Here is a 21,567-nt window from a genome sequence, read left to right as displayed (position 1 = left end):
CTCAAAGCACTGAATTTTTCCATGATTATCTCAGCAACTTGAGAATCCCAGGCTTTAAGAATCCCAAGCTTTAAGTTTAGTTTGGGAACAAATATAACTAATTTCAAGTTCCAGACAAAAGAAATAACACTATCTTTGCCCTCTTCTAAAAATAAGCTAAAAGGAAAGGAAAATATTTTTTAAGAGAGCAGGTTATGCAGCACATAACCTTCTCCTCTTGTGTGTGTGCTCATCAGGATGGGAACACTGCTCTTCACGAAGCTTGTTGGCATGGATTCAGTCAGTCTGCCAAAGTGCTTGTTAAAGCAGGAGCCAACGTTCTTGCCAAGAACAAGGTGAGACCCATGCGGGAGGAGCTTTCAGTTCTGGTATAAGGTGGCTGATTCTCAGAACTGGACATTCCTGGCCATGGCATTTCTCAGCAGGTGGGGGGACCAGCTCCTACTGGGATTTTTTTGGTTTTTCTTTTTGTTGCATTTATCACGCCTGGATGGTTCATCCACAGGCATTAGGAAATTCATATTTTGACAGCTGATACAGGATAAACTCAATAGCGCATTGAATGATACATTAATTACAGCTGAGGAACACTGCCATTCCTGTGGAAGTCTCCATGGTGCTCTCATTTATACCAAGGTGATTCATTGTGATTGGTATGATTTAAAATGGAAATTAATTGTACTAATAGGAAAATGGTGGGGGGTTTCCTGAAATTAAATAGCCAAAGGAATGTAAGCCATGGGGAAGGGAGGGGAAGTGTATCTTTTGTTACTAAGTTCTTCCTAATATATTAGCGTAGTCTCTTCCCAGAATCTTGTAATGAACCTGGATTATGTTCCCTTAGTTATTTATAATACCTTGTGAGCCATTTAGAGGAAGGAATAACAAAGCATGGGTTTTAGTTCCACTCTAGTTGTTGTAACTGTGGGACACTTCAATTCACTAATTCAAAAGCTAATGCAATAGTCTAGGAAATAGTGGTAGCAGTCTCTGGTATGAGTGGAGTCCTGGTTTGGATCCCTGAGCTGATGGGTCAGTCAGATCCCATAGCTGGCACTGTGCCCTTCATTAGAGGTAAGAGGACTTTGGGATGGCTTTATGGGATCTCTGAGCATTTTTTGGTAAATGTGTCACTAAAGCAACAACTGAAAGGAACTGGGGAAGAGCCAAGACAGCTGACTAAGATTTAGAGTAAAAAGGCACGTTGCCTGGGCATAGTGTTTCTGTATTGCACGTATCTGCAGTGTATAACCACGTGTTTGTACAATTGTGGTGACTTTGGTCTGTAATTACATGATCTTTGATATTGTTTTATGTGTATTCCTTCTTTTATATTATTTCAGCTACTAGTTTTTATTTTCTGTAGTTATTTTTGCTGTAATATCCACCTAGATTTTTATCAAAGGTACTTCAGAAAACTTTCCATGCTTGACTATGAAGTCAAGACTATAAAATCTTATGAACCATTATGCTCCTACCCCCGGATATACTTGTCTGTATATGTGCATACACTTCTGTACAAAGGTGTGGGCTTAAGATGCAAGTCTGGTTATCCTGCATGCTTGGATGCCTCAGGGAATTAGAAGATTTAGCTTACAAGCCAGCCTATATCAGCTGGAGACAACCTCTCTGGGAAAGTATGTGCACAGAATAGCTCAGCAGGGTTGGTGGCTGAAATATGACTGGCAAACTTTAATATTGTGTGAACAGCTCCTGTGCTGGCCTTTGATGTCTTACCCTCACAGTCCTCTCCCCTTAGCATTTTGCTCTTTGGGTGGTTTCTAATGGATAAGATCTGTTCTCAGGAGCTGCTGAAAAATGGGGGAATTATGCATGCTTCCACGTGCTTTTACCCCTTTTGATTTCAAGAAAAATGAAGAGCTTAAGTCTACTTAATCCCCAAATGGTTTCTCTGATCTCTCAGCTCTTTGTGTTACCGATGACAAGGCATAATCATTCTGACAGCTTTTCTGGCAGCCAGGGCTGATGCTATGTGCCGGAGCATCCCATGAGCTGTTGACTTACACCTGGGAATCGTGTGATTTTGGCTGGATGGGACAGATACAGGCTGCTATATTTGCCAAATCCTGTGAAGCATCAGAAGACAGAAGAGATTTGACTCTGTATTTTCCATAACTCATGGTTAATATCACCTGGGTAGCTGTGCAGCAATGACCCTGGACGTGCAGTTTGTTTTCAGTCAAGGTGGTTTAATAAAAACTCTTCTACTGTGATAGATCATCCAATGAGATCAGTTATAGCCTTGTTTTTAGATCCTCCATCAGTCTGTACATTTCAGTGGAGATTCCCAGACTGGCACAATGAGGACCTCCTCTCCCTCTCCAGAAGCTGGTGAGAGATTTGTTGCTCCACGGGAGACGAGCCAGATGAGCCGCTCTGTGATCCCTGACCCTCAGCACCAGCACCGTGACTTCTCCCAGCACTGAGATCCTCACTCACCCCGTGCTGCACGGGACCTCTTGCCTTCCCACTGGGGTCAACCTGCCAAACAGCAGATGATAAAGGCGTTGCAGATATTCACAGATAAACCCGGGAGGGAAAAAATTTACACTTAAATACAGCTGAGCTGAGAAGAAAAATGTTCATGTCTGCCACAGCTTGGAGACTACATTCAGGTCTGAAATAGTCTGAAACATGGGAGTGAAGACCTACGACCACATCTAGAGTTGGCCTTTCATAATTCAACCCTGCAGCTTTGATCTGTTTTTGAAAGCACAGGGGACAAATTAAAGGACATAATCAAGGTAAATAGGCAGCCTAATAAGCATGGGAAACCTTTTTACCTGAGGTGATTTAATTTCTAGCTTTTAAGAGCAAAAAACTACAGACATTTTCAGGCCAACAAAAGCCAAATGCTGCCAGAAAAACTTGTCAGACCAATAAAATCTTTCACAGTGTTAGAAAGACAAAACACAAGCAAATGCTTCTTTGATTTCTGTCCATAAATATTGGATGTTGGCTTTTTTCAAGAACAATAGCATGTGATTCTCTGGGGTTTGGGTGGCTTTTTTTCCCCCTTCTCATCTTTGTTGGAGACTCATGTGCTTTCTGAAGCTTCTTGATAGCCTAAAATCTGCATCCTGCCCTGTGAGACCACCTACAGCTCCAGCCAGACTTAGGTTTGTTTTAGGATCATTAGGAGATGGGAGTCATAGTGACCCTTGATGCCTTGCCATGACAGTGTGTTCCTTTGTGTGTGTGCATGGGGGAAACCCCAAACACAAGAATTATAGTTCTTTAAAGGAAATACTTGATATTAATGAATGAGACAGTTTCCAGAGTCTTTCCTTCCTGCAAGTAGACTTGACCAATGCAGATATCATTAGACTGTCCAGTTTCTACCTTTACTATATCCCAAGTAAGCTGTTGCCAGAATGAAGAGGGGATTTCAATCTCCAGGCTCATTCAGCTCATGTCTTTGGGAAACTAACAGTGATAGTTTCCCACCGCTGGGTAGATCTTCTTGTGGGAAGACCTGTGAGGTTTTATTTTTAATGTTTATGTCCAATTTCTAAATATGGCTTTTATATTTTCTTGCATTTCTCTAAGGCAGGTAACACACCTCTTCACCTGGCTTGCCAGAATAGCCATTCCCAGAGTACTCGTGTTTTGTTACTTGGAGGATCTCGAGCAGACCTCAAAAATAATGTGAGTTTTGAAAACAGCATGTTCATGTTTGTGTGATTTTGTTCTAGCTATATTGCTTTAACTTGTAGAAATACTCAGAAAGGCTTTAATCTGTGATTATATTATAATATTATATTATAATTTATATTATATTATAAATGATATTGAAAAAAACCACTAGTCAACCGTTGTATACCTCATGTACAGGAATGCTTTTGGTAGGAATTAGTGATGCGCTACTTTCACCCATCTCTTGAGCAGAGATGGAAGGAGCCAAAAGGGTTTTAGCTGTTGCACAGACTGAGGCAGCTGGTCTTTCCTGCCTTTCGGGGTCCTGATGGCCTGACCCAGACACTGTCATGCAATTCTTCAAAAGGGCTTCTCTCTCAAAAATATGGAAAACCTAAAGGGGTTTTATGCCAGAGTGGTGAAAGTTTTCAGACATGCAGATCATATATACTGTGTGTCAGTCTGTCAAATGAGGTAGATTCAAGGTGACTTCAGTTTCAGGCAGCTTTCCTCCTATTTTATAATGATTCTGGCATGACAAAGGAAAAAAAAAAAACAATCTACAAAGGAAGCCAGATGTTTTTGTCTCTGCTTGATAACAAAGTGGGCAGAGACACACAGAAGTGAAAACCTGTTTGGGCTCTGTGTGGTATTTATGGGTCTTTCTGGTTTAATAGGATTATTTCATCCCCGAACAGCATGACAAACGCAGGCTTTCTCACTGTGATTACATGCTCAGAGCTTTGTTTCTGTTTGCAGGCAGGAGATACCTGTCTGCATGTGGCTGCTCGTTATAATCACTTGCCCATCATTAGGGTGCTGCTCAGTGCTTTCTGTTCTGTCCATGAAAAGAACCAGGTCAGTGCATGAACCCCATCGTGACTCTGTGCCCTTTGCATACGGCCAGTTGTTGGGAAGAGGGATTCTAACCCCAGTAATCCCACTTCACTCTGTGTTCCACTGTACCACCAAATGCCTAAGCTTTTAAGAATAGCCGTAAAGTAATGACATATCAGTGGTTTATTGTTTTGCCATCGCATTTGCATCATTTCTTTAACACATTTCTTATTTATGAGGTGATTTAATGATCTTACGGCCATTACAGAGACATCATGAAGCAGAACTCACGGACATTTAGATGCTACAAAAGTGTGAATTCCTCTGAAATGCTTTTCTTTGCTGCATTTTGCAGTAAGGGGGAATTAAAAGGACATAAAAGCCTAGGATTAATCATCCGTAGTAGTTTTACAGGGAAGTAGTTGATTCCTGTACCTATAGCATACCCTAATTGGGTGGTAGAAGGGAATGAATCTAATGTATTAAAATGTGTTAAATCTGCTAAATAGACAGATTTTGTGGTACTTAGCCACATTTTCCCATGTTCCTAGAAAGTTTTCCATGTGTAGTTGAAGATCATAAAGATGTTTTCTGATCTGTACGTTTAATCTTCTTTCTTCGTCATGAGATAATACAACAAACAAAATGGGTTTCAGCATATTAAATTTACTATGTAATTTTATTTGGAAATTATTTTTTTAACTTGCAAAATGAGTTACTGAATATTAGAATCAACTGCTGTGAACCTGGCCCAGAGAAGATATTCCTTTTCTTCATTCCTGAGCACTACGTGAAGTTGTTCCATATTTGCACATACAGTGATTTGATTTAGGAATATGCCTTGTCTAAGTTAGCATCAAATAATAGAGAACCACAAGTCCCACGGAGATTGAAGTTTATTAAGACAAAATGCAAGGCAAAGGGGACAGGAGGGCATTATATACACGTGTAGGGTCTCCCTTGAACAGCTGCTGGCTCCGTTACTGGTGCTTAAATCTGATCATGGCTGTCTTCACCTCACTGCACCAGGACAAGGGCAGGGCAGTGTGTTAATGCTGGACCTGGACTGCATCCTGGCTTGGGTCCAAAATTTGTTTTTCCTGAGGAATCTTGTGAAGAGAATGCCAACCATCTTGCTGCTGGTACTTATCTAATTATTTTTGAGTAATGTGATACACGGCCACCTGCGCACCAAATAATCAAACCTAGGGGAAGGAAAAAAAAAAAAGGGAAGATTGTGGTGGGAAAACTGGTTCTGCCCTCAGTTATTGTATCCGTTTGCTGGAGGTAGAGCTGGGCTGTCTCCAAGCTGCATCACGTATCAGTTGGTTTAGTTAGAGCACCAGCACCCCTGCTGCTTTTCTCAAACCCAAGCTGAAGTAGCTCCTTGCCCCTCCGGTCACCTTCCTCCCAACTCAGCTATTTTTTTAAAATTTTTTATTGACCGGGCCTTATTTAAGCTTAGTTGTCACATCAGTAAGTGTAGGTCTTTTCACCTCTGAGCATCTTTTACAAAGGTGTCACAAGTTTGTTTCCTGCTTTCTGCCCTGCAGGCAGGGGATACGGCACTCCATGTAGCTGCTGCTCTGAATCACAAGAAGGTGGTGAAGCTGTTGCTGGAGGCAGGGGCCGATGCATCCGTTGTCAACAATGTAAGCAGGACATGGAGTTTCTTTGGTATTTTAAGTGAATGTAGAGTCCCTTCAACATTCTCCATAGGCTTGGTAGAAAATACTTGGTTGATATGTGTTGAATTATATCAGGGTAAATTAAAGCAGTTAGTCGCTTTACTCTTGTGCACAAAGTATGTACTTAACATGGTTGGAGAAATTCCACATTTTCTAGTCTATGTTTTAAAGGAAATGCTGTTTTCTATTTCCTCTCAGGCAGGTCAGACCCCTCTAGAGGTTGCTAGACAGCACAATAACCCCGAGGTTGCACTCCTCCTCACTAAAGCATCACAGGTATGTTACACACCTTCCCCCAACACACACATACACATGGAGCTGAGGCCAGTTAACCTTGGGAGGCCACATCCCCTGCTCCTTATCTTGTGCTGTGAAAGGTGCCTACATTTCTACTGGCACTGTAGGCTGGCCTTGGGTCTATTGATGCAGAGCTTTTCAGCCCCCAAGGCCAGCAGGTGTGCAGATTAAGCCTCAACATTAAGTGCTGTCAGAGATCCCACTGTCCTGACTGGCAGAGCATGGAGCATTCAGAGACACTTGTTCCCTGCAGTGGCCTAGGGGTTATAAAGTTGCCCTGTACCCAAAGGCTCCTGAGTTGTGTCACTCTGCTGCCTGCCTCAGGCACGTCCCATCCCCAAGATGGGAGATGCTTTGAAATGGGGACAAAATGTCCTGTTTATACTTCACAGCTGTGTGTAAAACGCTGCAAAGCTCTTCAGGCTGGAAGGGTATGAGACCAGGTGCTACCCCTTCCCTCCTCCTCCTTGTCACCTCTGCATGAAAAGGCCTGGGCTTGGCTTCACAAACAGCCCAAGGACACAGGAGGACACAGGAAGAGTTGCTTATCCTTCTAGGGGACTGCGAAGTGCCCCAGTAGACTGAGCTCAGTGGTGTGTGAGAGGCATAAACACCCACATTTCTTGGCCCACCAGTGTCCGTCTGGCAGTGCACTCTCTTTTATCTATTGTCCTTTGTAGAGATGTGGAAAAAGTCTGCTCTATTACTTGCCTTTTGTGGTAGGAAAGAGCGTGACATCACTGAGTAACAGTGTGGTCTGCCTTCAGGTCTCGCGTTTTAACCGTGGGAGAAGCCTGAGGAAGAAGAGAGAGAGACTGAAGGAGGAAAGGCGAGCTCAGTCGGTGCCACGGGATGAAGTGGTACAGAGCAAGGTACAGCCTGGTATTACCAGTTGGATCTGCTGTGAGGAGGGACTGTTACTAAAAACCCATGAGCACTCAGTCTGTTTGGAGCCATCACTTGTGCATGGCCGAGGCAGCTGCCTGAGGCAGTCTGTCGTGCTTTGCTGCTAAAGAGTTTCCCAGGAGCAGAGCACCTTAAAACTGGGCAATTGACAAAGGGGCTCCTTTTGCCCACCTCTGCAACTGCTCTGAACTCCCTGTCTTTGCTTCAAGCAGGGCAGTGTCTCAGCTGCTGACACACCGAGCAGCGACCAGCCCCCGCAGAGGAAGAACAACCTGAAGGATGAACCGCGGTCAACCTCACCAGATCCCAAAGGGAAGAAGAGCAAAAAGAAAAAGCCAAAGGAAAAGGTATCAGTAGATTTAAAACAGCAAAGAGAGGGAAGAGGGAGTTGTTGAGCAGTAAGTGGGTGTCCCTTTGGTGTGTTGGTCAGTCAGGGCAGCAGCCCTGCTGTGCTCGTGGGGCAGAGATAGTCTTCAGACAAAACCGATTTTTGCTGTTAATTGTCAAAATGGATTTGTCCCATTCCCACCTGGAACAGTTTACCAAGGGGCTCATAAATAGGGAAAACATCTGTATTTTATTCAGGTTTCTGCACTCTCGGACCCCATCTGCCCAGCTGATCAGCAGACACTCCCTCAGCCCCAGCAAAACGTGCCTAAGCGCAGAAGCAAACATCACTGCTCCTCCCCACCCCCACCCCACGAGGTCCGAGCCTACCAGCTCTACACACTGTACCGAGGAAAGGACGGGAAGGTGATGCAGGTGAGCTGGCACTGCAGGGGAGGGAGATGCTGGGAGCAGCACAGGAGTTGGGGCACAGTGAGGAAACGGATAGAAAATATGCTTGATTGACTGCACTCTCATGACTGGATTCATTTTCCTTGTTTGGGTTCCAGCTGCATTTTGGCCTGAAGTCTGGCAAACAATAAGCTGGTTTTGTGCCTGTTGAAGAAGACATACTTCAGTAGTTTTGATCTACAAAATAGTTCCTTTTTGGAGATAAGGTGTGAACAGTGACTGGAAATGACACAAGAACTTTTACGATATATTTTGAAACATTAAGATTTCGGACAGGAAATGCAAAGAACTTTTCCAAGGGAAAGCATCATGTGAGCACTGAAGGCTTACTGCCTAAACCAAGAGCTTGAGTAAGCTCAATAGATTTTGTTTCAATTCTTTCTGTTTACTGCAACATGTCTTTGGGGATTCCATGTTTCCTGGGGGCAGAATCTATACAGAAACTCATATGCATTTATTCCAGTTTTGAGACTGAAATTTCCAGACAGGGGCACTAGTATAGCTAAGTAATTATCCCATAGCAGACATCAGGAAGGATGGAGGACCTTTTATGTATTAAAAGCAGTATCTCCTTGCCCCAAGCATCTGATGGTAGGCAGGTAGGACATAGGAAGGACTTGGGAAACAGAAAGAGAGGTGCAGAGAGCAGATAGGATTTGTATACGAATCTCATCCACTCACAAAGATTAGCTTAATAGAGCTTGACTCCCATTTAGTATTTCCTGAAATACATGACACTCCTCTCTTTTTGTTTTTGCTTGGCTGTATTCTTTGATGCCCTCGGGCCCTGAATAGCAAACATAATTTCTTAAGTACGTGTACTTTGAAGCTTTCTTTAGTGCTGAGCAAACCACCCACCTTTCCCTGCCAAAGGAATTACCCCCAGTTTGTGAAGCACTGCTGCCAAAGGAGAGAGGGAGGCTCCTCTGCAGGCAGATTCAGAACAGCCATTTTGGACTATTGGCACACCCTCCTGAAGGAGCCAATTTCTGCCTTTGGGCTGCAGAGGAGGCCGATGAGGATTAGCTGTCCTCACATAAGGGAGCCTTTTGTGACCATCTCCCTGAGAGATTTAAATGCTGGTCAGTGCAGCCCCTCCTGCAGGGGGGCCATGGGGTGGTGTCTTGTGAGTCAAAGGCAGGCAGAGGTGTGTCCAGCAGTCAGGGAACAGCTGGATACCAACAGGGTGAGAGCAAACAGAAGCAGTGAGGCCTTGCCACTTAGTACAGAAAAAGGACAGAGCACATTATTGGCATTTGGTTAAAAAGCAAATGCACACAACCTACACACATCCAAAAAATCAGATTATTTTTTTACAGCAGAATTAGAGAATTCAGAATTACAGCATTGAGACGAGGGTTATAATAATAAGGCCTTTAAAATGGTATCCCCTCAGACAGCACTCAGTACCACAGCATACACGATCTGACCTCAGTGCTCCTTGTAGCCCCAGTGAAATCAACACTGCTGAGTGTTAGGATGTGTCCATATAAATCAGATCAATCTTTTATTCTAGTCTGTGCTTTTTCAACTAATAGCCTGTTTGCTGAGCTACTGTAAGATATTATCAGGAGGGTGAGATGCATTATGTGGTACAGAAAAGCCCAAGACTGACTCAGGGAGGCTGTGATAATGTTCCAAGTGCGCTAAGAGGATGGTGGGATGTAGCAACTAAATGTATTACCACTTCCAGGCACCGATAAATGGATGTCGTTGTGAGCCCCTGATAAATAAACTGGAGAATCAGCTGGAGGCAACAGTGGAAGAGATAAAAGCTGAGTTTGGGACAGTACAAGATAAGATGAATATTAAGCTGGGCCAGATGGAAAGCAAAACTCAACATCAAGTAAGAATTTGACCCAGAGCTCTGCTTGTCCTTATGACTATTAGAAAAGTATCCTAAGCTTAACTACTGTTTTCATTGTCATGATTCATTTATTGCTTCTTATGTTGTAAAAAAGACAGTGAAATCTAATACTCGAGACCAGGGAATTGTGACATTCCACAGGGATATAATGTTGCAAACTAGGGTCTTGAGAAAAGACACATTTAATGTGTTAAGTGTCTTCTGGTGCTTCCTTAGACAAGGAATCTTAATGGCTTAAGCCATTAAGGGGGAAAGAAGGCAGCCCTAGAGCTGGTCGGTTCATAATTGTAAGAATCCCTCTTGCTGACTTATGTATGCACTGAGATTCAAGATCCCCTAAATTATTTTTTATTTAATAGTTATTCATTGATAATTTTGTGATTGAACCCCTTTGCAAGCTACATCTAATTGTAGTTGGCAGAGTTCCTAGAAAAAAAGACTGAAAGGCAGACTGTACTTTGATTTACAAGGTTCACAGATGGGAGTTTTGTTTGGTTTTTAATGTGATCATCTCAGCTGAATTGTGGTTTTCTCCACAGCTCCGTGTTTTAGACAAGCTTATGGCTGAGCGGCTGTCTGCAGAGAGAACAGAGTGCCTTCACCGCCTGCAGCAGCACACTGAGCTGGAAAAGAATGAGGGGGAGAAGCGGCAGGTAGGGCTCAAAACAGCTACTCCCTGTTAGCTCAGCTCAAGAATTTCTTTCCAGTAGGCAGAGAGAATATCAGAGATTTATCTCATCTGTTTAAACAGGGAAAAGAGCTTCAAAGAGCAAGTTATTCCTATCCACCACCTTCATCTCTAAACCAATTTTAAAAAGTTTTTGCATTAGAAATGAGGAATGTGAAATCCAGTCCCACTGTTGTAATATAACTTGGTGTGCTTTAAGTGTGGGATCCATAACAAAATACTGCTTTTCTAACATAGTGCTTTGCAAAAAGTCCTACTGCTAAATTTTTTACAGTTGCGTTTTCAGTTTTTGTTTCATTAAAGGACATCTGCAGGAACATCCGCAAATGGTAACAAAGGCTAAGATCTGTGTTGTTCCTTTTATTTCTCATCCATTAGGTTGTGGGCCTTGGGAATTTCTCCCTTCTTCTCACTCTGCTCCTTTTTTCCCCCATATATTGAAAGGCTGCAGTTCTTTCCTCTGATGTTAGCAACAGGGCACCACCTCCAAGCTGTGTATTAGTGCCATTAGGCAAATCCTTTTTGTATGCTTGTTTAACCAGCAGTACAAGAATAACTGCTCCCATAGAGATCCAGCTGATCCAGCTCTTGCCCTTCTACCTTCTACAAAAACTCACCACTAAAACCTGCTAAGAAATTTGTGTTTCTCTACTCACATGGGTAAATTTAAAATACAGTTCATTTTCTCATTACTGGTATTCTTCCAAGAATTGGGCAATACACTTTGTTCTAGTAAAATGTCATGAGTTTTTGTAAGACTCTTCCAAATCTGCTTTAAAAGACTGGCAGCTGTGATAATCCTTGCATAAACTACTGATTAAGACAGTATTTTGGGTCTACCATCCACAAAACACTGTTCTGTAGAGAAAGGTACTTACCAAACTAAGGCAACTTTAGTTTTTATGTCATCGTAAGAGACGTAAGTATTATACTGGCTGCTGAAAGTCTAGGCTTGTACTCCATCTCCTTGTAATCTCCATTTAAGAAACGAGATGCTGGAGTGATACTTCAGGTGCACTGAATTAAGCAATATCAGCTGTTCCTGCTCTGTTGGGTCTAATTGAAACTGCTGGGGAAAGAGAAATGGGCTTTACTAAACACATTGACTAAATGTCCTTGTGCCTAGGAGGGCTTGACCTAATTCATGATGTCGTATGAACAACAGGGTGGAAGAGCTACTCCTGTTTTAAATTATTCAAATTACTCTGAAGCTGACACTTATTAAGCACCTTTGTAATCTGAAAGCTGTTAGTGATTTATTATTTAGTGTGGAACTCGTCTTTATCACTGAATGAACAGAGAAGCCCAGGTTGGTAATGATATAAAGCTGGATTCCACAAGGGTCTAATTTAAATTTCAGCGTTAAAAAAAGTCAGCTTTGGCCACATGATGTTCCTTGCACTTAGAAAGTATCATTGGCTGTATGATTAAACAAGTCATTCCTGATTAGAGGACTTAGAGTTGCATTTGAAGTCATATCTAAGAGGTGGTGGCTTGGAGAAAAGAGGGTGCCTTTCATTAGCTAATGCATAGTTTTTCACCTTTTCTGATTTGCAGTCCTTTAAATACCCCCAGTGACAGCATGCACATCTGTACAGGGAGTTGAAGCCCAGATACCCAGCTTGCTTCTCTTTGTCCTTGCCTCACATCCTCAGCAGCCCAGGAACCGTAGGATCTCATCATAGGATCGTCTAATTTGCAGCCTCTTTCTCATAGATTTCCTTGGTCGATGAGCTGAAGACTTGGTGCTTGTTGAAGATTCAGAACCTGGAGCTCAAACTTTCTGGAGACTCCAGGTCATCAAGACCAAAATCAACTCTGTCCACTTGTGAGTCTCTCACCGAGACCCTGGATACAGACAACCACCCCCACAGTGCCAAGGACTGTAAAGCCAACCAGGCTGTGCTGCAGTCAGAGGGCTCCCACCAGCATTCCTATGTCACGCTTCCCAATAGCCTCTTGGAAGATGGGGGAAGGAGCAGAGTCCAGATGCCAGAACAGAGCTTTGGGAAACACTTTTGCGTGAAACAGGATGGTGCATTGGGTACAACCATGCCAGGTACTTAGATGTCATATTTATTCAAGGGCAAGCTAATTAACTGAGGGATGCTTTAACATCTCATATAGTAACTCCGGCTGTGTGCTTCCCCTCATCCATATGCCTAATGTTTTGGGATTAGAATATGCTTTCAAGAAAGGCAGTGGGAAATTTTAAGACATGGCTGGGTGGAATTCTGCTGACTCATCCTGATACTTCTGGTGTCTTTGAAGCCACGTCCTTTGGTGCTCCGAATAATTCTGTTTTCTGAAATTTTTCCACCTTCTGCAGAAATGCTCCCACCCTGCTGTCTGTCAGGAAAGCAGGTTTGTGCAAATTATCCGAAGTCTACTGAAAAAAGTGTATTGTTATTTAGTGCTTTTTAGATGTTTGGAACCTGTAAGGGCAGAGATGTGAACCTAAAATACTAATTTCCCATGTTAATATTCAAACTGCAAGTATATAGAATAAACCTCTTTTTCCTCTTCTCTTGAACCAAAGTCTGTTTAATTTTTAGTTCATTTGGCAAGAATAAAAATAGCTGAGAACCTCAAAAGCCCATTCAGGGATCAAGGCCACCTGAAGATATGGTTTAAGCCACCTCTATATGCTTGGCTTTGGAAACTTTTGAGAAAAAATAAAGATGTGGGCAGAAAAGCCAGGTCTCCACAGCCAAGTATAATGCAGAGTGAACAGACATGGACATGGATGCCCCATCAGATTAGAAAGGCACGTAGGAGACCTTGTGGTATGAAAGTGTGAGCTTTTCTGCATTGAACAGTTCAAAACTACAAAATGTGAGACCTTTTCATAATTACCGGGGCTCCAAGTTTTATAGAACGAGGGTGTTCATAAATATCAGCAGACATACTTTGGAAACCTAGACTGATGTTTGTTACACATCCTTCTGATGAAGTCATAGAATCATGAATGGTTTGAGTTGGAAGGGACTCTAAAGATCATCTAGTTTCAACCCTCCTGCCATGGGCAGGGACACCTTTGACTACACCACATTGCTCCGAGCCCCATCCAACCTGGCCTTGCACACTTCCGAGGATGGGAAATCCACAACTTCTACAGGCAACCTGTTGCAGTGCCTCACCACCCTCACAGTGGTCAGTGTGTAGACCCACGGCCGCAGTGCAGCACCTCCCTGCCTGAGCCAGCTTTTCTCTTTATTACATCACCTGACTGTGAAGATGTTTTAAACTAATATAAGCCTGTACAAGGTACACAGCATGATACGTGGGAAACTGCATCATTCATCAAACAATGAGGGCTTCTGAATGCTAAAATAAATGCCCAGAGCTTTTCCTAACATATTGTCTATATTTTATTCTGTAGGTACAGAGCAACAGTCAGTGGCCGGCGGACCAGTTTCTTCCTCTGCCCCTGCTCAAGATGTCAGGCCAAAGGACAAAGCTGTTAGTGCCAGCACGTTCCAAAAGTTCCAGCAGGAGCTGCCCTCCTCCGAACTTCTGGGCTCCAAATTAAGACATGTTAAGGTTCAAGCTGCTTTGCAGCCATTGACTGAACCTGCAAAGACTGAACCACAGGGCGGATACTTCATCGACAAAGGAACTCAGACAAAAAAGTCCAGCAGGAGTGGGCAGTCGAGGCACAAAGCTGTGCACCATGGCGGGGCACACCAGAGCCAGGAGCAGCAGCCCTGCCCCCCGCCTGCAGGACAGCCGCCTGCCCCTCCCCTCAGAGACACCTCCCAGGCCCTGGAGATAACACAGTACTTCTTCGAGGCTGTCTCCACACAGATGGAGAAGTGGTATGAGCGGAAGATAGAAGAAGCCCGGTGCCAAGCAAACCAGAGAGCGCAACAGGACAAAGCTGCGCTCAAGGAGCACATTAAATGCTTAGAAGAGGAGCTCAGCAAATTAAGGACTAAGGTGCAGAAGGACAGCTAGCAACTGCTGAGCAGGCAGTCAAGCAACGGGACTCATCTTGGAACCTTCTGTATGGGAATCTGGAATATTGATAGATATTTGTAGTGCCTGTTGTATTTAAACAAAACACTCTTTTTCAGGAGTAGAAATAACTCTGGAAACTCCATAACTGAGGAGGATTCATATGCAGACTACACTGATAACAATGAGATGCTGCAGCAGATTAGATCCTTTCTTTGTTATTTCCAAGAGCCTGTTAATATTGCACTCTCAGTTTCCAGATGCTGCTTGAAAACAAATGTATTAGCAACCAAAACTGCTTTCTGAAACGGGAATTCCCTTATTTCCACATAGGTCATGTGCGGCTAAAGGGTTCCACTGTATGCTACATGTAAACATGTGGTGATACCAGTACTGAAATAAACGCAGGATGTTTGCGAGCCTTTGACAGAACTCCTTAGTGATGAAGGGCTATTGATCCTGTTTTAGATACTCCCCAGGGCCTGTCTCTAGTCAGTGAAGAAAAGCTACAGAACCCACTCCAATTACAAGCCCAGGTAGGTGACAGATGCAGGCTTTCAGCTGGAAGAGGGCAGGCAACCACAGATGGAGATGCTTTACTCTTGGTTTTATGTTATTAAAATGAATGCTAAACATCAGATTTGTCTTTTTTTTTTTTTTAGTGGTGTCCTGGTTGCACAGCTCCTTGTGGTTACACAATTGCTGGGGCTGTGATCTGACAGAGAAGTTTTGTTTAAGGTATGGATAGCAAATACTTTACTGTAACCATGGTCTACTTGTTAGGTATAAGTTTTGTATGAATCTCTTTTCCTTCAAGCAGCATATGGCTGAATTCTCTACTGTTGAAGAAGCTTGAAAAAGTCTTTTATTTAAAGTGAAAGGTTGGTTCCTTGTACTCCAGTATTTCTTTTTCTGCAGTCAGGATTTTTTCCCAGACACTTTGTCCAGACCGTCTACGTTTGTTCCTCTAAATGACTCCTCTGTTTTTTTTTTTCCTTTATCTCTAAAAAGGAGACCAGGCCCCGGTGAGTTTGCAGGTCTTAGGACAAGATCCCACTGAACAGACAAAAGCTTGAAAATGTTGTTAAAAGTTCTATGTGTTTTGTTATACAATCAAAACTTACCTTGACCAATGCTGACAGACTCCAAATGATTTAGAGGCATTGTAACTCACTGTCTCTGCACCCCTTTAGGGGTTTCCTTCTTATACCTCTGAGAAGGCTCCATCAGATTCTGTTAAAAAGGTAAGTTTACTTACCAGATCATGATTGAACTGATTTTGAAGAATTGTTCTAGCACAGTATGGTACTGTTATGCCAAGGAAAAAAAATATTTTTGTACTGGGGAGCCCTAAAATCAGTACAAAATACTTTATACAGCATTGAAGACACCACTGGCTAATTAGTGATTAAGCTTTTGTCTTATTAGCAGATGTATAAAGAAAGTTGTATCATATAACAATATTTTTTAAAGTTCCTATTAATGCACTATCAAGACAAATGTATCTGCAGCTATGGAAATACTAGTTTTGTTGCTCTGACTTCTATAGTCTAATATAGACCCTTATGTTTACAGTTTTGTTTAAGCTACTGTAGGAATGCAGAAGCATGCTACTGAAGTTTTGTATCACCTGGATAATGTTTTGCCAAGCAATTAAAGTGTTGCTCAGAGATCTGTGGCGTAACGTTTTCTAGCCAGGGAAAAATGACAGGATCCCTCACTTCACTTGGAATGGGGAGCAGAAAACTGGACTTCAGCTTCTGAGCTTTTGTGGCTCTAAACTATGGGAACAGAGCCTACCATCCATCCCGAGGGAGGCTGCAGGGAGTGACTGCTGCTTCTTAGCTGGTGCAGGCACCCACCATTTCAGAAGTTACTGGCACAGGGCTGAGCTGTGCAGCTGATCACACACGCTCCTGAGCTTGCCCAAGCACAAGGGAGAGGCCATGGCTTTGGCTCATCTGTTTCATATATGGACCATGCTACTAAGGTCATATGTCCAAGTAATTTAAGTAAATCTGAATAATTAAAGACAGCAACCTGGCTGCAGGTTACTGATATTAGAGGTTCTCTGAAGCCCAGTGTATGGTAAAAGAAAGGGAGGCATTTTATCCTAATTCCTTGGACTTCACAAAATACCTGTAAGATCTGCAGGACATACTTGGTAAATTTACTCACCCTCACAGACTATACCTGGACTCCAGAGGGCTTCTCGCAGGTAACTCAACCTCCACAAGCCTACAGAGCAGTGTAGATCACAGGCAGCAGCACTCACAGAGTATTCTCTGTTGGAAGGGACCCAACAAGGATCATGAAGTCCAACCTTTAAGTGAATGGCCCATACAGGGATCAAACCCACAGCCTTGGTGTTATTAGCACCGTGCTCTAGGCAACCGAGCCGGTCTCAGGCTCACTCATGAGGTCAGCAGCTGTCCAGGGCACTGCCTGTCAATCCTAGTCCTGGCATTCCAATTTTGCAAAGCAGCTTGGAAGACGCTTTGTTTGCCTCCAGCAAGCAGCATTCGTCGTGCTCCCATCTGGGGCCTGTCATCCCTCCTGCAGCCTGGAGCAGCATCCTGTCCCTATGCTTGTGCCAGTGGTGGCACTTACTGGATTTGCTGTCCAGCTCACTAACCCAGCAGAAAGCCACCCTGGCATGGGGGGGGTGGCCCCCTAAGGGAATGTAATAGCAAAGTGGGAGAGCAAGGAGTTCTGCATGTCTTAGAACCACAACCTAAACTGCACACAGTACTGGATAGTCAGGTATCTCTCTACTGCTGCCTGTCCAGTTATGTGGACAAAACCCCCTGGCTCATCTAGGTATTTCTAAATGATATATGTAAGATACCAAACCACAATACCTGCAGTTAGTATTTACTAACTGTAATTCTACTTTAAATTGACTTTTAAATACTAGCTTGACGGTTAATTCCTGTTGACTTGGTAATAACCGTCTCTGGGGCTAAAATCTCTCATTTTCATATATAAACACCTCCCCTTTTAAGTTTTATTCAGGTACTACTGAAAACCAGCATCTACATACAAAACACCTTCTTCAAAGTTTTGTCACGTTTATTTTTTCTGGGCCCATTTATTTATCCCAAATGCTTTTTCCATCATAAATTTTAGTAAAAATCCTTGGCACAGTATGTGGAGAGCTGTTAGCACTATCAGTGTTGCCACCTACAGTTACCACAGTAAAAAATAGACAAAAAAAAATCTGGTTTGTATTTCTTTTCTATTTCACAGGTGTGTTACACTGCTGTTGAAATTTTTGGTGCTTTCTGCTTTTCCCACAGCACATGCTATGTCATCCATTCAGTTCTTTATGTTTGATTTCCACATAGGAAAGTAACCAAACCAAGAAGTGAAAGGAGAAGGGGAAAAACCAAACAACATCCCCACTGTAGTAGATTTCCCCTTCAAACTTTACCAAGTTGCCAGCAAAAGCTGCCATTATAACCACATTCTGGAAAAAACACCATTCTTCTTCGCAGCAGACGAAAGTCCAACTGTAAACAAAATCGGTGTCAGGATTTTGCCAGCTTAAGTGTTCTCTGAAGTTCCTGCAGTTGCATGTTGCCCTGAGTAATCATCATCCTGATTGCATCCTGTAAAACCAAATGGAGTCTACTGAACAGAACATCCATACACAGGTTGTACACAGGTTTTACACAGCCATGCAGATTTTTAATGCATTAAAATACATACAATTCTTACTGGCACTACCTTCATCTATTTCTTTGTGTGAAGTAACACTGAGGTGGTTAAGGAACAGGTGACTACATGAATTAATTTTTCCCAGTTTCTCAATGATGTGCTTGGTTGTGGCTTTAAAGCTCAGTTTTTAACTGGATTGAAACTTTTAACAATTATTTTCTTTATGTTTCTGTGTCTACCGCCTCTGCACGTCAGCAGTGACAAGTGCACATGGGCATTACGGAGACAGGGCTTCTACAGAGCAGGTGGCTGTTTCTCCCAACATTACATGTGTTCCCTAAGGCTATGTCTGCATAGCTCAGTCACAAATTCCTTGGTCCCTGGCTAGAAAAAGGAACAAACAAGAAAAGAGGACTGGAGACATACAAGAAATGTGAAGGTTTCTGCATTTCATATTTGTTTCATATCCGAAACCATCCGATTTGATTGTATTCCGCTTGAATATAGTTGAAATTAAAGATTTTTTTAAAAAAAAACCTATAGAAAGTTTAACCATTAATAATTTTATATTAGTTACCATATTACTCAGTTTTCCTGATCTGTGGTTTGAGTAAGCAGAATATTTGTTTTTTAGCTTTTTAATTCCAGGTTATTCTCTGGAAATTAAAAGAAACATTACTACCGCCAACATGGGGGATAATATTTATAGATATGCTGGGTTATTTCTTCTATAAATGAGAAAATAGTGGCAGGAGACTTCTCTCCAGTCTGGAAGTGACACCTACAAAACAGCCCCTCCCATGACACAGGACAGGATCGCAGAGTGACCATTCCCCAGGGCAGGCGGTCAGGGTTGTGCGTTCCCGATCCTCACCTCTTCCGTAGCGTCCTTATTTCTCTTGAACTCCTCCCTGGCCCAGTCCCTCAAGTAGCGGCGATCCTGTTCAGCAGGGACCTCCCGGATAGCCCGCAGGATCTTGCGGTACAACTGAAGGACCTGCTGCCGCCTCAGGAACTGGGGAGCAAGAGAGGGAGGTCTGCCCGCTGCCCCGGGACGCTGCTGCGAGCCTCACCCCCGGCGGCTTCGCTCCGAGGGACATTTAAGCAAACACAGAGAGCCCCGTCGCCATTTCTAAAAGGCGCAGTCCCCCCGCGGGACACAGCCCCGCCGCCCCCGGCCCGAGCTGCCCCACCGTACCTGCTTGAGGCTGAGCGCGCCCGGCGGGAGGCGCCCGGCGGCCATGACGCGGCTCCGCCTCCGTCTCCGCCCCGCCACGGGGCCGCCGGGCCCGCCCCCGGCGGGAGGGGCCACCCGCCGCCATTTCCTGGGGTGTCACCTGCGTGTGGGGAGTTCGGTTCGATCCTTCGGGCTTTGATCAATTCCGACAACAGGCATCGTAATTAAAAAGAGCGGCACCTCTTTTTTATTAGTACAGACGATACAAGATGCATAGCCTTTACAGTGAAAAACCACGTCCGTGCTCTTAAGACATCGGATTTACGAAACGTCCTCAATGTCTGCCTCGGACAGAGGGGCAAACTTCACAGTGTAAACTGATAGAAAAGAGATCAGCATATGGCATTATTCAGAAAACTCCCTGTTGCTGCCGTCAGACAAAAATCTGCAGTAATTAAATAGGATGTGTTAAACTGCAGAGTACTTTCAAGTATTCCAGAACTCATTTTTTCGGTCGTTCAAAACCATCTGCTTCCCTGCTCCTCCACTCCTTCAGACACTTCAAGTTCTAACACAGAAATGCCTTCCCAGAAGCAAGACTGATTTTTCCTATGGCAGCAGAGACAGGCAGGAATAATTGTACTTCTGTGAATATTACAAATACTTTTTTTTTTTTTTTGGTAGGTAATAAGTTATTACAAGAGAAGTTGAGGAAAGTTTATTCGTGGGAGTAGCAGGAGACAGTCTCACAATTGCATAATTGTCCTCTGACAAACATGGGAGAGTGCACCTAAACCACTTAGTTCTGTGCAGTCGGACTGCCCAAGGGCAGCTCCTGCAGGTTAATCCTCCTTAGGAAGGTCCTTATGATCCCTCCAGTGAAAGGCTGTTTCATGTATTTCAGCAGTTTAGCAGCAATCGGGTCCTGACTTTGTCTACAAAGCCTTACAAAGTGTCTGAGGCAGTCACCAGTTCAAACCACTGTCTGAGTGCATCACTCAGAGTTTCTGGAAGTGCGTTCACATCTCTAAGGATCATGTAGAACGGGAATGGGAATTCCTCCATGTAAGATCTGATTTCAGGCAGTTCTCCAGGTCCTTTGAATATAGGTACTTTAATGTCCAAAATGGAATCCTGTAAAACAGTATTTATGTTACTGCTAAATGACATGCATCTTTTATGGCCACTGATATAATTTATCCTTTTTTTCAAATACTTATAATTCCTCCCATTAGATTAAAAGTTAATAAAATACTTCTAAGATTAAAAGCTGTAAGTGTTCAATGGTAAATCAGACCAAAAGCTGAACAACAAAGAAGTTAAATACTTTTGCCCTTTTTAGATGAAAGTGCTCTAATCCATGAATTACAGGCTAGAAGAGACTAAGCTTAAGCTTCTGCAATACCAAGTTCCATAAATATTGTCTTTCCTTAGCATTTTAAGAGTTGAGTTTACTGCTATTATCACTTTGGTTTTATATATTTGATGCCTTTCCAACACTGTCATCTTTAAGCTCTTTAGGGCTGAGTTCAGCTTGCATTTGTGCAGTGCAATAAGACAAGATTCTTTAGCAACTTATTTCATAATATTTCAACAAATACTACAAAGACAAAAATCAGATTAAACTCCAGCTGTGCTTCTTGTAAAGTAAATTCTTAGTTGCTCAGTGTAGCAGTTCAGAAAATAAATGAAGCTTATGTAAAACCACCTTTTTTGTCCCCCAGAAAAAACACGAAAAACACACAGAATTTTTGCTTGATATTAGGCAACAGTATCTGAACAGTCCAGCTTCATCAGAACATTAAAACAGTTTGTCAGCAAGAGAATTTTTCAACACTAAATTTTTCAATACTAAGTATAGCAGATGAGTTTTGTATAAAAAAAATAGAGGAAGAAAATGTGAACTACAAAATTAGTCTTCACCGCATAATTCAAAGTAAACCTTAAGTTTGCTCACTTATTGCACTCAAGAGTCGTCCTGAAAAGCTCCCAGGTATTTCAGCTTCCCATCCAAGGATATCCAACAGTTCCCCCC

The 21,567-nt window shown here is 43.0% G+C and overlaps 3 protein-coding genes across 10 annotated transcripts in view; 1 reads left to right on the top strand and 2 right to left on the bottom strand.

Annotated features, from left to right (window-relative positions):
• ANKRD6 (ankyrin repeat domain 6) overlaps positions 1 to 15,285 on the top strand; it is a 92,832-nt gene extending 77,547 nt beyond the window's left edge. For 6 of the 8 annotated variants that reach the window (XM_027896272.1, XM_027896273.1, XM_027896275.1 and 3 more), the window contains 12 exons: positions 237 to 335; positions 3,571 to 3,669; positions 4,417 to 4,515; positions 6,048 to 6,146; positions 6,381 to 6,458; positions 7,247 to 7,351; positions 7,598 to 7,732; positions 7,971 to 8,147; positions 9,877 to 10,029; positions 10,590 to 10,703; positions 12,455 to 12,797; positions 14,121 to 15,285. In XM_027896272.1, coding sequence (XP_027752073.1) covers positions 237 to 335; positions 3,571 to 3,669; positions 4,417 to 4,515; positions 6,048 to 6,146; positions 6,381 to 6,458; positions 7,247 to 7,351; positions 7,598 to 7,732; positions 7,971 to 8,147; positions 9,877 to 10,029; positions 10,590 to 10,703; positions 12,455 to 12,797; positions 14,121 to 14,695 — 2,076 coding nt within the window. In that variant the 3' untranslated portion in view covers positions 14,696 to 15,285. The remainder of the gene's footprint in view (positions 1 to 236; positions 336 to 3,570; positions 3,670 to 4,416; positions 4,516 to 6,047; positions 6,147 to 6,380; positions 6,459 to 7,246; positions 7,352 to 7,597; positions 7,733 to 7,970; positions 8,148 to 9,876; positions 10,030 to 10,589; positions 10,704 to 12,454; positions 12,798 to 14,120) is intronic. The other 2 variants (XM_027896271.1, XM_027896277.1) reach the window with 2 other exon arrangements.
• Positions 15,286 to 17,746: 2,461 nt separating this feature from the next.
• Positions 17,747 to 19,617, bottom strand: LYRM2 (LYR motif containing 2). Its single transcript, XM_027896288.1, has 3 exons — positions 19,554 to 19,617; positions 19,230 to 19,370; positions 17,747 to 18,306 (listed from the first exon to the last, which is right to left on the bottom strand). Exons 1-3 carry the CDS (start codon positions 19,596 to 19,598, stop codon positions 18,226 to 18,228), a joined length of 267 nt encoding a protein of 88 aa, XP_027752089.1. The 5' UTR covers positions 19,599 to 19,617; the 3' UTR covers positions 17,747 to 18,225.
• Positions 19,618 to 20,214: 597 nt separating this feature from the next.
• Positions 20,215 to 21,567, bottom strand: part of MDN1 (midasin AAA ATPase 1) — a 95,095-nt gene continuing 93,742 nt past the window's right edge. The window contains exon 102 of the mRNA XM_027896258.1: positions 20,215 to 20,666. Within this exon, the coding sequence (XP_027752059.1) occupies positions 20,478 to 20,666 (189 nt within the window). The 3' untranslated portion in view covers positions 20,215 to 20,477. The remainder of the gene's footprint in view (positions 20,667 to 21,567) is intronic.

Source organism: Empidonax traillii, unplaced genomic scaffold, assembly GCF_003031625.1.
Source record: "Empidonax traillii isolate 1590-97213 ecotype Southwest subspecies unplaced genomic scaffold, ASM303162v1 scaffold491:size805508, whole genome shotgun sequence".
Taxonomy (NCBI): domain Eukaryota; kingdom Metazoa; phylum Chordata; class Aves; order Passeriformes; family Tyrannidae; genus Empidonax; species Empidonax traillii.
The sequence above is the reverse complement of the archived record's forward strand: the minus strand, read 5'-3'. Positions and strand labels throughout refer to the sequence as shown.